Source organism: Cololabis saira, chromosome 22 (genome assembly GCF_033807715.1).
Source record: "Cololabis saira isolate AMF1-May2022 chromosome 22, fColSai1.1, whole genome shotgun sequence".
NCBI lineage: Eukaryota > Metazoa > Chordata > Actinopteri > Beloniformes > Belonidae > Cololabis > Cololabis saira.
This window is the reverse complement of record NC_084608.1, coordinates 37,482,002-37,496,932: the sequence shown is the minus strand read 5'-3', so window position 1 is coordinate 37,496,932 and position 14,931 is coordinate 37,482,002. Positions and strand designations below refer to the sequence as shown.

Here is a 14,931-nt window from a genome sequence, read left to right as displayed (position 1 = left end):
CGTTTTTTCGTACGTTTTTTCGTACGTTTTTTTCGTACGATTTTTCCTACGTTTTTTCGTACGTTTTTTCGTACGATTTTTCCTACGTTTTTTCGTACGTTTTTTCGTACGTTTTTTCTTGCGTTTTTTCGTACTTTTTTTTCATACGTCTTTTTTTACGTTTTTTCGTACGTTTTTTTGTACGGTTTTTCGTATGTTTTTTCATACGTTTTTTCGTATGTTTTTTCGTACGTTTTTTCGAACGTTTTGGATCATGTCGGTCCCCCCTGCAGCATAGGCCTATAGCAGCATATCTACCGCGAAGCTATATTTGAGACTAACTATTATAGTCTTGTTCTATAGCTGCAACTATGACTACTGACTCTAACACACTAGAGTTTACACTACCTAGAGATTTACCAACACCAGCTAGAGGTTTACTAAACACTAACTATAGGCTTTACTATTATAGTATTGTTCTATAAGTGTAAGGTGGTAAAGACATTATTTCATTACCCCCCCCTACTAAATTTAGACTTTTTTCTCGACATTTTCTTCGTTTTTTCGTACGTTTTTTTGTACGTTTTTTCGTATGTTTTTTCGTACGATTTTTCGTACGTTTTTTCGTACATTTTTTTCGTACTTTTTTTTTGTACGTTTTTTCTTGTGTTTTTTTTTGTATGTTTTTTCGTACGTTTTTTCGTATTTTTTTTCGTACGTTTTTTCATGCGTTTTTTTTTTGTACGTTTTTTCGTACGTTTTTTCGTACGTTTTTTCGTACGTTTTGGATCATGTCGGTGCCCCCCTGCAGCATAGGCCTATAGCAGCATATCTACCACCAAGCTATATTTGAGACTAACTATTAGAGTCTTGTTGTATAGCTGCAACTATGACTACTGACTCTAACACACTAGAGTTTACACTACCTGTCTAGGTCTGGATCCTGGTCCAGGTCTGATGGTTCTGGTTCTGGTTGTTCCAGGTCCAGTACCGGGACCAGCTGGGTCAGGGAACCGCCGTCATGGAAACACCTGAGATGGAGCGAGTCAGACGGAACCAGGAGAACATCAGCTCCGTGAGTCGTTAGCATCGGAGATACTAGCCGTTCCAGATATTAGCCCGCTGAGCTATTAGCATCTGATATGTTAGCTGTTCGAGATAGCCACCCCTGAGCAATTAGCAATTTGAGCTATTAACCCTTTGAGCTATTAGTCTTTTGAGCTAGCACCCCCCTGAGCTATTAGCAATTTGAGCCATTAGCATTTGAGCTATTAGCCTTTTGCAGTGGTGTAAAGTAACGAAGTACAAGTACTTCGTTATTGTACTTAAGTAAGATTTTTGAGAATTTGTACTTTTATTGATACTTTCATTTTTCTGTACTTTTACTTTTACTTCGTTACATTTTCAAGGAAAAAATCGTACTTTTAATCCGCTATATTTAAAATTGGACACGTCGTTACTCGCTACAAATTAAAGCCATGAGAACAGCACAGCGGGGGCTGATTTATGGTTCCGCGTTACACCGGCGCAGAGCTACGGCGTAGGGACGCGGCGACACACACCCTACGCCGTAGCCTACGGCGTAAGGTGTGCGTCGATTTAACGCAGAACCATAAGGCGGACGGGAAGGAAGGGGGGCGCGTGAATTGCCCGTGATTGCCCGGCGGCGGCTCCGTGACGAGACACCTGGGGCGGACGGGGCGACTCGGCCTCCCCGAGAAGGAGACGCATCCGGGGGAGTTGCGCTGCAGTGGCGGGCCGGAAAGGCCGGAGGAACCGCTGTTGCGTCGAGTACCGATGAAGACTGAAGCCTGAATTATCGGTCCGCGTTAAATCGACGCGTACCCTACGCCGTAAGGTACGGCGTAGGCTCTGCGTTGGTGTAACGCGGAACCATAAATCAGCCTTGAGCGGCAGCCGACGCTCAAGCCGACGAAATTAAAATGGGGTAATGGAAACAAACGCTAAAGGGGTCAGAATAATATCACCATTATTTAGAGTTGTAAGCAAATTCTTGGATTCTTCATTTCTTTGCAATCCTTTTGAAAATAATTTTGTACTTTGAATTTTGTACTTTGTACTTTTTACTTTTTACTTTTGTACTTAAGTACATTTTACACCATGTACTTTTGGTACTTTATTATATTTAATTTTAGGTACTTTTATACTTTTACTTAAGTAATTTTCTTAATAGGTATTTTTGTACTTTTTCCACCTATGGCCTTTTGAGCCATTAGCATCTGAGATAATAGCATTTGAGCTATTAGCCCTTTAGCTAGAGTCACCGAACCAGCACAGGGACGGCCGTCGGGGGTTCTGGATTACAGAACCAGCCGGTTCTGGTTCTGGTTCTGGTTCTGGATCGACCCGGTTCTAAGTTTCCCGTCACCACCAGGTGAAGTACAAGCAGAGCGTCGCCGCGGCAACGAGTGTTGGAGTCACTCCGGAGGTGGAGAGAGTGAAACAGAACCAGGAGAACATCAGCTCGGTAACACACACACACACACACACACACACACACACACACACACACACACACACAAACACACATATATTGGTGTGAACCCTGGAGTTCCTCAGGGTTCCATCCTGGAGCTTCTACTCTTTTCCCTACAGGCTCCATTCACTACGCTGATGACACTCACATTTACAGCCATTAAAACACGACAACTCCTACTCTTAAAGTTTTCTAGACTCTGGAGCAAATAAAAGCATATTCTGTCCAGGTCCTGGTCCAGGTCCAGGTCCAGGTCTGATGGTTCTGGTTCTTCCAGGTCCAGTACCGGGACCAGGTGGGTCAGGGAACCGCCGTCATGGAAACACCTGAGATGGAGCGAGTCAGACGGAACCAGGAGAACATCAGCTCCGTGAGTCCAGGGACGGAATTAATCTAATTAAAATTCAAATTAAATGTGTCATTAATTAATTAAAATATAATTCATTTTATGTAAAAAAATATATTTATTATTTCAGCATTTAATGACAATTGAATTAATTAATGTCAAATGTCATTCCCATTTTATTTAATTAATGACACATTTAATTAATTATTGAATTAATTAATTATGTATTTTTGAATTGAATTGATTTTTTTTTGTATCACCAGAGCTGCTCAATAAACACAATTATCCTCCTGGCTGGCTCGCCAATTTCTAACAATGTGAAATGTGAATACCAAATCACATTTGGTATTCTATAGTATTCTGTAGTATTCTGTAGTATTCTGTGGTATTCTGTGGTATTCTATAGTATTATGTAGTATTCTGTGGTATTCTATAGTATTCTGTAGTATTCTGTAGTATTCAATTCAATTTTATTGATATAGCGTCTATTACAACAAGTTGTGTCCAGGATTTTTCCCGAGACCCAGAACTATGGAGGATTTTTTTGTGCCAAAATTAAATAAATTAAAACATAATTAATTAATTAAAATGGGAATTAAATACATCATTAATTAATTAAATGTGTCATTAATTAATTGAAATTAGAAATAAATATGTCATTAATTAATTAAAATAGAATTCATTTTAAGTAAAAAAATAAATACATTGAATTTTTGTATCACTAAAGTTGCTCAATAAACACAATTTTCCTCCTGGCTGGCTCGCCAATTTCTAAAAATGTGAAATGTGAATACCAAATCACATTTGGTATTCTGTAGTACTCTGTAGTACTCTGTGTGTACAGGTGCGGTACCAGCGGGGGCTGCAGGAGCTGAGGGGGCGGAGCCACACGGAGCTGGACACACCTGAGTACCGGCGGGTCCGGAAGAGCCAGGACTCCGTCTCCATGGTAGCAGCTGGCTGCTAGTTAGCCCCGCACACTTCCGGCGGGGGCGGGGCTAGCATGACGCGCCACCGCAGACGGGACTGAAGCTGCTAACTGCTAACTCCACCAGCGTGTGTGTGTGTGTGTGTGTGTGTGTGTCAATAAAGAACTCTAAAACCTGCCTGGTGTGTTTAATCTGCTCACTGACCAGATGCACCTGTGTATGTGTGTGTGTGTGTGTGTGTGTGTGTGTGTGTGTGTGTGTGTGTGTGTGTGTGTGTGTGTGTGTGTGTGTGGATGTGATTGATCCCTGGTTTCCATGGTAACACCGATCCCCTCCCCCCAACAGGCTAAATACCATGAGGACTTTGAGCGCTCGCGCCGCCGCGGCTCCACGCCCGGATTGGACGACGCGGTAGCGGAGCGCTACCAGAGGACCAATCAGGGGGAGGCTGGCTACGGGAGGGCGGAGTCAGACCGCTACCAGAGGACCAATCAGGGGGAGGCTGGCTACGGGAGGGCGGAGTCAGACCGCCGGCCCGGCGGCATCATCGTGGGTGAGTGGCACAAAAGTAAACGTCAGAGGTCGGGGGGAAGGTGACCACAGACCCGGTACAGTTCTGAAAACAGGTCCACAGATGTCCTGGGAAGGGCAGGGCTAGTGGGGGAGAGCATCTTGTTTTTATTCCACCAGGGAGATTGTGACTGGACTAACCTGCCAGGCTGCTCTGTCAAGGTCAGATTATAGACTCAACAATTGTATTGAAAAAACAGGCAGATTCCAGTAATTTTCTGTCTGCCTTCAGTCTCTGGTTCATCAATGGCGACTTCAAACAGACGAATTTGTGATCAATTCCCGCCAAGCCGAGCTTCCAACTTCTCCACGGTCTTTTCCATCTTGCCAATGAGCTCAAAAACCGCTGCCAGCCTGCGTTTTAGCTCCCCCAACGTTAAAGTCTGAGTGTTGGTCCAGAGCTTATCCCTTCAGCCACGTCCGGCAGCTCTGAAAGAGCCAGAACTGCTGTCAACGACTTACGCATTAGTTGATATACCAGGAATCCACCAGCTCCAATTAGCAGAAATCCTGTTATCATTAATCCAATTATGAAGCATGTCCACGTCCTCGACAGACAGAATCACCAAACACAACGGTTTCCAATGTTTCCAGGAATCCATTGCGTATCCAGCAAAAAAAGTCCCATCGGGGCAGGAGGGCTCCCTTACCCCCTGACTTCTGATTGTGCTGAGAGACCAGTTAATCAATTCCATGATTGAAATCGTAAAGATTATTATTATTCTTATTTTATCCGAAAACAATTGCGTTTTTGAGGCGCATAACTTACTCTTAAAGTTGTGAAACTTGGCACGCACGTCCCATGTGGGGAAAAATTCCGTATTCTAATAGTGTCAAAAAGGGGCGTGGCCTAACGGCTCAACAGCGCCCCCTAGAAAACTATGTGCCTCAAGCCCCACAATACGGTTTGACGTACATGAACGAAAATCGGTACACACCTGTATCATGTCACAACTTAAAGAAAAGTCTCTTGGCGCCATGGCCGAAACCCGACAGGAAGTCGGCCATTTTGAACATTTTGAATTAATCGTGTCATTTTGGCGCAAATTATGCCATTTCTTCGACAGTTAATACGGCCCGAACCGTAACGTGCACCCAGGTGTGTTATACATCAAAATGTGCGTCTCCATCCTCCGACACCACGCATTACTTTTCTCTTTCAAAAGCGTTACCGTGGCGACGCTAGACGCCAAAAAGCGCGCCCACCCTTTACCTGATTGGTTCAGACAGAAAAAACTTTGCGGCTCAAGCCCCATAATACGGTTTGACGTACATGCACGAAAATCGCTACACACCTGTATCATGTCACAACTTAAAGAAAAGTCTCTTGGAGCCATGGCTGAAACCTAACAGGAAGTCGGCCATTTTGAACATTCTGCATTAATCGTGTGATTTTTGGCGCAATTTATGCCATTCCTTCGGCAGTTAATACGGCCCGAACCGTAACGTGCACCCAGGTGTGTTATACATCAAGCCAGTCCTAGTGATAAATGTGATATTTCATGGTTTGCATTAATGGGCGTGGCCTAACGGCTCAACAGCGCCCCCTAGAAAACTTTTCTCTGCCATAACTTTTGAATGGTTTGACATAGAGAGTTGTGGGTGGTGTCATCGGACTCGGTATTGAGTCCTTGACTATAATTGTTGAAAATTGCACCCGCGAGGTCCCGTTCATCGCTGCTAGCAGCTTTAATTGTTGTTCTCGTGTCCCCGGTGTGAAGACCTGACGGTGTTCCGCTCCGACCCCGGCTCCATCTTCGACTACGACCCGGTGGAGGACGAGCTTCAGTCCCGGAGCCTCCGCCGGATCTCCGGTAGCCGCCGCCCCGCGCCGCGGCGCGCTAACACAAACCGCTGACCCTCACCTGCTCGCTCACCTGTGTGAGGCTGTGTGATGTCACAGGGGGCGTGTCCGTCCAGGTCCGGGGGATCTGTGACATCACAAACCCGGCTCTTTGTCTCCGCTTACGTTCACGTTAGCTGACGCCACCAGCTAGCTGCTTTAGCTTTGCTTGACTCATGCTAAGCTGTGATGCTAACTTATGCCCACGTTTTTGACGGTTGAAATGACGTCTGATAGCAGTTCCACATTAACCTGGTTAGCTAGCCAACCTGTTAGCCGTCAGACCACCTGATCTGCTAAAGCTATTAGCTCTTTGAGCTAGCAGCCGCTGAGCTTTTAGCATTTAGAGTTATTAACCCTTTGATTTAGCAGCCGCTGAGCTATTAGTGTCTGAGCTATTAGCCTTTTGAGCTAGGACGTACTGAGATATTAGCCATCTGAGCTACCAGTCGCTGAACTATTAGTCCTTTTAGCTATTACCCTCTTAGCTAGCATCCGCTGAGCTATTAGCAATTTCAGCTATTAGTCCTTCGAGCTAGCACCTGTGAGCTATTAGCCCTTTGAGCTATTAGCGTCTGATCCATTAGCATTTTGAGCTAGCAGCTACTGAGATATTAGCCCTCTGAGCTAGCACCCGCTGAGCTTTTAGCCCTTTGACTTATTAGCCCCTTTGAGCTATTAGTGTCTAAGCTATTAGCCTTTTGAGCTATTAGCCCTTGGAGCTAGCAGCCTCTCCTCCAGCTAACGGCTTTCGGTTAAGAATGGAGCAGATTCTCAGCTAAGCTCCGCCCCAGATCCCTCCGGGCTAATCATCAAAAGCGTTAAGTAGCCGTAGCGACGGCCAGCTGTCAGTCAGAAAGCCACGCCCATAAGGCCACGCCCCCAGCCAGAGCAGGAAGCTGCGGTTCAGGCGTCATGTCGACCTGCTGGAAAACCCTCTAATTCCACCTTAAAACAATCTAATTCCACCTTAAAACACTCTAATTCCACCTTAAAACACTCTAATTCCACCTTAAAACAATCTAATTCCACCTTAAAACACTCTGATTCCACCTTAAAACACTCTAATTCCACCTTAAAACACTCTAATTCCACCTTAAAACACTCTAATTCCACCTTAAAACACTCTAATTCCACCTTAAAACACTCTAATTCCACCTTAAAACAATCTAATTCCACCTTAAAACACTCTGATTCCACCTTAAAACACTCTAATTCCACCTTAAAACACTCTAATTCCACCTTAAAACACTCTAATTCCACCTTAAAACACTCTAATTCCACCTTAACTGGGGGGTCTAGGAAAATTCCACCTTAAGACACTCTGATTCCACCTTAAAACACTCTGATTCCACCTTAAAACACTCTAATTCCACCTTAAAACACTCTAATTCCACCTTAAAACTCTCTAATTCCACCTTAAAACACTCTAATTCCACCTTAAAACAGTAATTCCACCTTAAAACAATCTAATTCCACCTTAAAACAATCTAATTCCACCTTAAAACACTCTAATTCCACCTTAAAATACTCTAATTCCACCTTAAAACACTAATTCCACCTTAAAACACTCTAATTCCACCTTAAAACCTTCTAATTCCACCTTAAAACACTCTGATTCCACCTTAAAACACTCTAATTCCACCTTAAAACACTCTAATTCCACCTTGAAACACTCTGATTCCACCTTAAAACACTCTGATTCCACCTTAAAACACTCTAATTCCACCTTAAAACTCTCTAATTCCACCTTAAAACACTCTAATTCCACCTTAAAACAGTAATTCCACCTTAAAACAATCTAATTCCACCTTAAAACAATCTAATTCCACCTTAAAACACTCTAATTCCACCTTAAAACCATAATTCCACCTTAAAACTCTCTAATTCCACCTTAAAACACTCTAATTCCACCTTAAAACACTTTAATTCCACCTTAAAACACTCTAATTCCACCTTAAAACCCTCTGATTCCACCTTAAAACACTCTGATTCCACCTTAAAACCCTCTAATTCCACCTTAAAACACTCTAATTCCACCTTAAAACCCTCTAATTCCACCTTAAAACCTTCTAATTCCACCTTAAAACACTCTGATTCCACCTTAAAACACTCTAATTCCACCTTAAAACACTCTGATTCCACCTTAAAACACTCTAATTCCACCTTAAAACTCTCTAATTCCACCTTAAAACACTCTAATTCCACCTTAAAACAGTAATTCCACCTTAAAACAATCTAATTCCACCTTAAAACAATCTAATTCCACCTTAAAACACTCTAATTCCACCTTAAAACCATAATTCCACCTTAAAACTCTCTAATTCCACCTTAAAACACTCTAATTCCACCTTAAAACACTTTAATTCCACCTTAAAACACTCTAATTCCACCTTAAAACCCTCTGATTCCACCTTAAAACACTCTGATTCCACCTTAAAACCCTCTAATTCCACCTTAAAACACTCTAATTCCACCTTAAAACCCTCTAATTCCACCTTAAAACACTCTAATTCCACCTTAAAACCCTCTAATTCCACCTTAAAACCTTCTAATTCCACCTTAAAACACTCTGATTCCACCTTAAAACACTCTGATTCCACCTTAAACACTCTAATTCCACCTTAAAACACTCTAATTCCACCTTAAAACACTCTGATTCCACCTTAAAACACTCTAATTCCACCTTAAAACCCTCTAATTCCACCTTAAAACACTCTGATCTCGGTACCGGTTCTGTCTCTGACTGGTTCTGTCTTCTCGTCCTGGACCCGGTTCTGGTTCCGGTTGGATCCCGGTTCCGCCTCCTCCTGCCGACCAATCAGAGCGCTGGGACCGCCGGCCGAGCCGGCCCCCGTCCCAGCTGAGCCAGAACCAGAGCCGGCCTCAGTCCGTCAGCTCGCTGGCCTCGGACCCGTGGGACCGCAGCAGCGCCGGCACCCCTGGTACCGACACCCCTGGTACCGGCACCACCCCTGGTTCTGACCCGGTTCTGACCCGGTTCTGACCCGGTCCTGACCCGGTTCTGACCCGGTTCTGGTCCAGACTGACTCTTCTTCTCCTGTTCCAGCTCCCGTCCTGCCCGGCGCCTACACCCACCAGGTCCAGCAGAACCAGAACCAGAACCAGAACCAGCACGGCTACATGCACCAGACCAGCATGAGCTCGGTCCGGTCCGTCACCTCGCCGAGTATGGTAGGTTAGCATGCTACCGCTAGCACGGTAGGTTAGCCCGCTAGCAGGGTAGGTTAGCCCGCTAGCATGGTAGGTTAGCCCGCTAGCATGGTAGGTTAGCCTGCTAGCCCGCTAGCATGGTAGGCTAGCCCGCTAGCACGGTAGGTTAGCCCGCTAGCATGGTAGGTTAGCCCGCTAGATAAAGTCATGCTAGCCAATCAGAATCCTGGAAAAAAACATCAACAAATGACACGAGTAACTCCCAGTTACTTCCAAGATGAACCAGAGTCTTTGGTTTGGAGTGACAGAGAAGTGGAGTTACTTGTCCACATTTTGACTTTTTTCTCAACTTTTTTCTCAAAATTTTTACTTTTTTCTCGACTTTTTTCTCAACATTTTTACCATTTTCTCGACTTTTTTCTCAAAATTATTACTTTTTTTCTCAAAATATCAACTTTTTTCTCAAGATTTTGTCTTTTTTTCTCGACATTTCGACTTTTTTCTCAAGATTTCGACTTTTTCTCAAAATTTCGACTTTTTTCTCAAAATTTCTCAAAAACATGGTAGGTTAGCCCACTAGCATGGTAGGTTAGCCCGCTAGCATGGTAGGTTAGCCTGCTAGCACGGTAGGTTAGCCTGCTAGAATGTAGGTTAGCCTGCTAGCACGGTAGGTTAGCCCGCTAGTATGGTAGGTTAGCCCGCTAGCATGGTAGGTTAGCCCGCTAGCATGGTAGGTTAGCCCGCTAGCATGGTAGGTTAGCCTGCTAGCATGGTAGGTTAACCCGCTAGCATGGTAGGTTAGCCCGCTAGCATGGTAGGTTAGCCCACTAGCATGGTAGGTTAGCCCGCTAGCATGGTAGGTTAGCCTGCTAGCATGGTAGTTTAGCCCACTAGCACACTAGCATGGTAGGTCGACCCGCTAGCATGGTGACTTGACCCGCGGTTAGCTCCCTGAGTTTAGTTAGCTTGCTGTTTTTCTCGTGTTCTCGTTCGGCTACAGAATTAGTTTCTTGCCCTCGAGCCCACACCGCTAACCGCTAACCCGTTTCCTGGTTTTCCAGCGGGCGTTCCAGATTAGTTTGTTAATAATAAATCTTTATTGTTTCTCCAGATTAGTTTGTTAATAATAAATCTTTATTGTTTCTCCAGATTAGTTTGTGAATAATAAATCTTTATTGTTTCTCCAGATTAGTTTGTTAATAATAAATCTTTATTGTTTCTCCAGATTAGTTTGTTAATAATAAATCTGTTTCCTCCAGCGTGCGTACCGGGCTCTGTACGACTACGCGGCTCAGGATCACGACGAGGTTTCGTTCCGCGACGGCGACGTCATCGTGAACGTGCAGCCGATCGACGAGGGCTGGATGTTCGGGACCGTCCAGCGGACCGGCCGCTCCGGCATGCTGCCCGCTAACTACGTGGAGTTCTGCGCCTGAGGCCGGCAGGAAGCAGGAAGTCCGGAGGACCGGACACTTTCACAATAAAAGCCACTCTGTGTTTGTTTTCAAAGCACCTGCTGATGTTCTTTATATTTCAGGGTTTGTTTCCTTTTTTCTCCGGAAGCTGAAGGAGAAAATAGAAGCTCGGAGACGAGCCGGGCATGATGGGAACTTTTATTTCACCGTTTAGTCAGAAAACAATTTAACCCAGCGGTCGGCAACCCAAAATGTTTTAGATCCATATTGGAAAAAAAACACAAAAAACTAATATGTCTGGAGCCGCAAAAAATGAAAAGTCTTGTATCAGAATTAGAATGAAGAAACACATCTTGCATGTTTCTATATTAGTTAGAACTGGGGGGAGATTTATTTTTCATTATGCACTTCCAGAAAAAAGTCGAAATGTTGAGAAAAAAGTGGAAATTTTGAGAAAAAAAGTCAAAATGTCGAGGCTAAAAAACGAAATGTCGAAAAAAAAGTCAAAATTTCGAGAAAAAAGTCGAAATGTCAAGAAAAAAATCTAAATGTTGAGAAAAAAGTCGAAATGTCAAGAAAAATGTCGAAATCTTGAGAAAAAAAGTCAAAATTTCAAGAAAAAAGTCAAAATTTTGAGAAAAAAGTCAAAATGTCGAGGCTAAAAAGAAAAGTGAAAGAAACTCAGGTGTAGCCGAGCTAACGCTAACGCGACTGGTTTGTTCCAGACGCCAGTGAAAACGCTGAAACGCGAGTAAAGAACATTTATCACTTTTAATGAGTTTTTTAACGTTGCGCTTTATATTCACCAACGTTTTCTTCTTGAAAACGTTCCAGTTTATCGGGCTAGCTAAATCAGCCCAGCTAATATGAATTTAGCCGAGGCTAGCTGAGCTAAAATTCTGTTAAAAAATAAGATTAAATGTTTCTAATTTTATAGATTTTTTACGTCTTTATACTTGAATAACAATTTTAATGTTCAAGTTTTGCTAAGCTAGCTACAGCAGCATTTATGCTAACTGGTTTAATAATATAATAATAATATAATAATAATAATACATTTAATTTATAACGCACTTTATATTTGAAACAATCTCAAAGTTTTACAATAAAAACAGGTTAAAAAAGCAGCAAAATTAAAAATAGTTTAGCTTTTTAGTTAGCTCGCTCGGTTTAGTTAGCTCCTTGGGTTTAGTTAGCTCCCTGGGTTTAGTTAGCTCCCTGGGTATCATTAGCTCCCTGGGTTTAGTTAGCTCCTTGGGTTTAGTTAGCTCCCTGGGTTTAGTTAGCTCCCTGGGTATCATTAGCTCCCTGGGTTTAGTTAGCTCCTTGAGTTTAGTTAGCTCGCTGGGTTTAGTTAGCTCCCTGAGTTTAGTTAGCTCCCTGGGTTTAGTTAGCTCGCTGGGTTTAGTTAGCTCGCTGTGTTTAGTTAGCTCCCTGAGTTTAGTTAGCTCGCTGGGTTTAGTTAGCTCCCTGAGTTTAGTTAGCTCCCTGGGTTTAGTTAGCTCCCTGGGTTTAGTTAGCTCCCTGGGTTTAGTTAGCTCCCTGAGTTTAGTTAGCTCCCTGGGTTTAGTTAGCTCCCTGGGTTTAGTTAGCTCGCTGGGTTTAGTTAGCCTGCTGGGTTTAGTTAGCTCGCTGGGTTTAGTTAGCTTGCTGGGTTTAATAATAATAATTATTATTTCGTTTATTTCGGCATGTTTATATAGACACATTTCATCTCCAGAACATTATACATTGCATACTCAGCACATGACGAAAAGGGTACGGGAGAAGCTGACGCTTATCAAAGTCCCGCCCCGTTCTATGTACGATTCATGATCACATCAACAACAGAATTCAGTAAGATACATAGTTTACCACATAGCAATTTGTCTAATTTCATCCTTCACAGTCCAGATAGCATGTATGTTTGTACACGTGTCCAGTCCACTCATCCTGATCACCGTTCCTGTGATTTACTACTGTGTCCACTGTGTCCAACTGTCCATGGTGTATCCCGCCAAGAATGTCCCATCTGGACAGGCCGGTTCCCTTGTCCCAGCACGCCGTGTAGAAAAGATCTTGTCAATAGCATTTACTGACCAGTTCAGAATCTCCATTCTTGATTTTATGTTCTGCTTGGTCGTGATATCTGCTGTGCTGTGATAGAGCTCAATGTCACACACACACATTTTATAGTCACTTTGTTTTGTTTCCATGTTTTGTTTCCATGCCAGGTGTTCCAGTGCTGATTTTCCCACATTGCCATTGTTTTGTACACATAGCCAGACATTGCCTTCCTGTACCTAGTTTTGATATTCCTTCAATAACAGCTTCTTTAACTCATGTTTGAAAACAGTTAAATTTCTTGCTAACTTTAATTCATTGTTTAGGCTATTCCACATTTTCACACCAGCTACTGACAAACTATGGCTTCCCATCGTTGTCTACATTTTATTTATAACGGACTTTATATTTGAAACAATCTCAAAGTGCTACAATAAAAACAGGTTAAAAAAGCAGCAAAATAGTTTAGCATTTTAGTTATCGCTGGGTTTATTAATAATAATAATAATAATAATAATTATTATTTTTATTTATAACGCACTTTATATTTGAAACAATCTCAAAGTTCTACATTAAAAACAGGTTAAAAAAGCAGCAAAATTAAAAATAGTTTAGCTTTTAGGGAGTTTTAAATTCAGAAACAAAGAAAAGGACAATTTCACGGTTAGAAAAAGTTTTCTTCTTTTCTTCTTTGTCTGAAGCGTCGGCTGGACGACGGAGAAACGAGGAACAACCGGAATATCGTTGTGTTTCTGCTAAACGGTGAATAAAGACCCGATCAGCGCCGCTAGGCTCCGTGTTGGTTCAACTCGACTAGCTCGTGTTTCTGTTTCACCTCCAACTTTTCTTCTCAACACTGAATCGGACGACCCGGTCTAGTCTGCAAAAACTCAAATTCTTAACAAGAATATTTGTCTTATTTCTAGTTAAAATGTCTCATTTTTAGTCAAAATATTTATTATTTGACAATTTTCACCTGTTTCAAGTAAATTTTCACTTGAAATAAATAGAAAAATCTGCCAGTGGAACAAGATTTATCTTCTTATTACAAGCAAAAAAATCTTGTTCCACTGGCAGATTTTTCTACTTATTTTAAGTGAAAATCTACTTGAAACAGGTGAAAATTTCGACTTTTTTCTCGAAATATTGAGAAAAAAAGTTGAAATGTCGAGAAAAAAAGTTGAAATTTTGAGAAAAAAGTTGAAATGTCGACAAAATTTTGTTTTATTTGACCATTTTCACCTGTTTCAAGTACATTTTCACTTGAAATAAGTAGAAAAATCTGCCAGTGGAACAAGATTTATCTTCTTATTACAAGCAAATAAATCTTGTCCCACTGGCAGATTTTTCTACTTATTTCAAGTGAAAATCTACTTGAAACAGGTGAAAATTGTTGTTTTTTCCAGTGATGAGTCTTGTTTTAAGTGTAATGAGATTTTTTTACTAAAATGAGACATTTTATCTAGAAATAAGACAAATATTCTTGTTAAGATTTTGAGTTTTTGCAGTGTAACGTTTGTTTTCATGTGAAAGTCGATTTAACCGAACGAACGACGTCACGTTCTAAACCTGTTTTGTGTCGTCACATTTAGGATCTTTAATGTCTTTAATGTCACTCCTGTAAGTTTGTTCTTCACTGATAATAATTCACTTATGTTTGAATCAAGTTGTTTCGTGTGAGAAAAATAAAGATGTCTGAGCGACTGCAGGATCTTCCTCCGTCTCTTTATTTATTACATCTGTACGGTTTCTCTAGGACCGGCAGGATCTTCCTCCGTCTCTTTATTTATTACACGTTTACGGTTTCTCCTCTTTATTTATTACACGTTTACGGTTTTTCCTCTTTATTTATTACACGTTTACGGTTTTTCCTCTTTATTTATTACATGTTTAAGTTTCTCTAGGAGCTGAAGAGTCCGAGCTCTGCTAAAAAACATCTTAATATGTAATAAACCGGTTCAGAACAAACTTAGAGGACAGGAAGTAGTTTGTATCACTTTACTTCTGAGCAGAATCACATGTGGAGTTCCCCAAGGTTCCATCCTGGGAACTCTGCTGTTTAATATCTACATTATAAAGAACAATGCTGCAAAAACTCAAAATCTTAACAAGAATATTACAATATTACACTTAAA

General features: G+C 41.9%; 1 protein-coding gene across 1 annotated transcript in view; it reads left to right on the top strand.

Moving 5' to 3' along the window:
* LOC133423514 (nebulette-like) overlaps positions 1-10,889 on the top strand; it is a 41,508-nt gene extending 30,619 nt beyond the window's left edge. Inside the window, exons 22-30 of the mRNA XM_061713710.1 lie at positions 962-1,054; positions 2,375-2,467; positions 2,754-2,846; positions 3,667-3,771; positions 4,097-4,304; positions 6,043-6,135; positions 8,990-9,109; positions 9,235-9,359; positions 10,598-10,889. Coding sequence (XP_061569694.1) covers positions 962-1,054; positions 2,375-2,467; positions 2,754-2,846; positions 3,667-3,771; positions 4,097-4,304; positions 6,043-6,135; positions 8,990-9,109; positions 9,235-9,359; positions 10,598-10,774 — 1,107 coding nt within the window. The 3' untranslated portion in view covers positions 10,775-10,889. The remainder of the gene's footprint in view (positions 1-961; positions 1,055-2,374; positions 2,468-2,753; positions 2,847-3,666; positions 3,772-4,096; positions 4,305-6,042; positions 6,136-8,989; positions 9,110-9,234; positions 9,360-10,597) is intronic.
* The last annotated feature ends 4,042 nt before the right edge of the window (positions 10,890-14,931 follow it).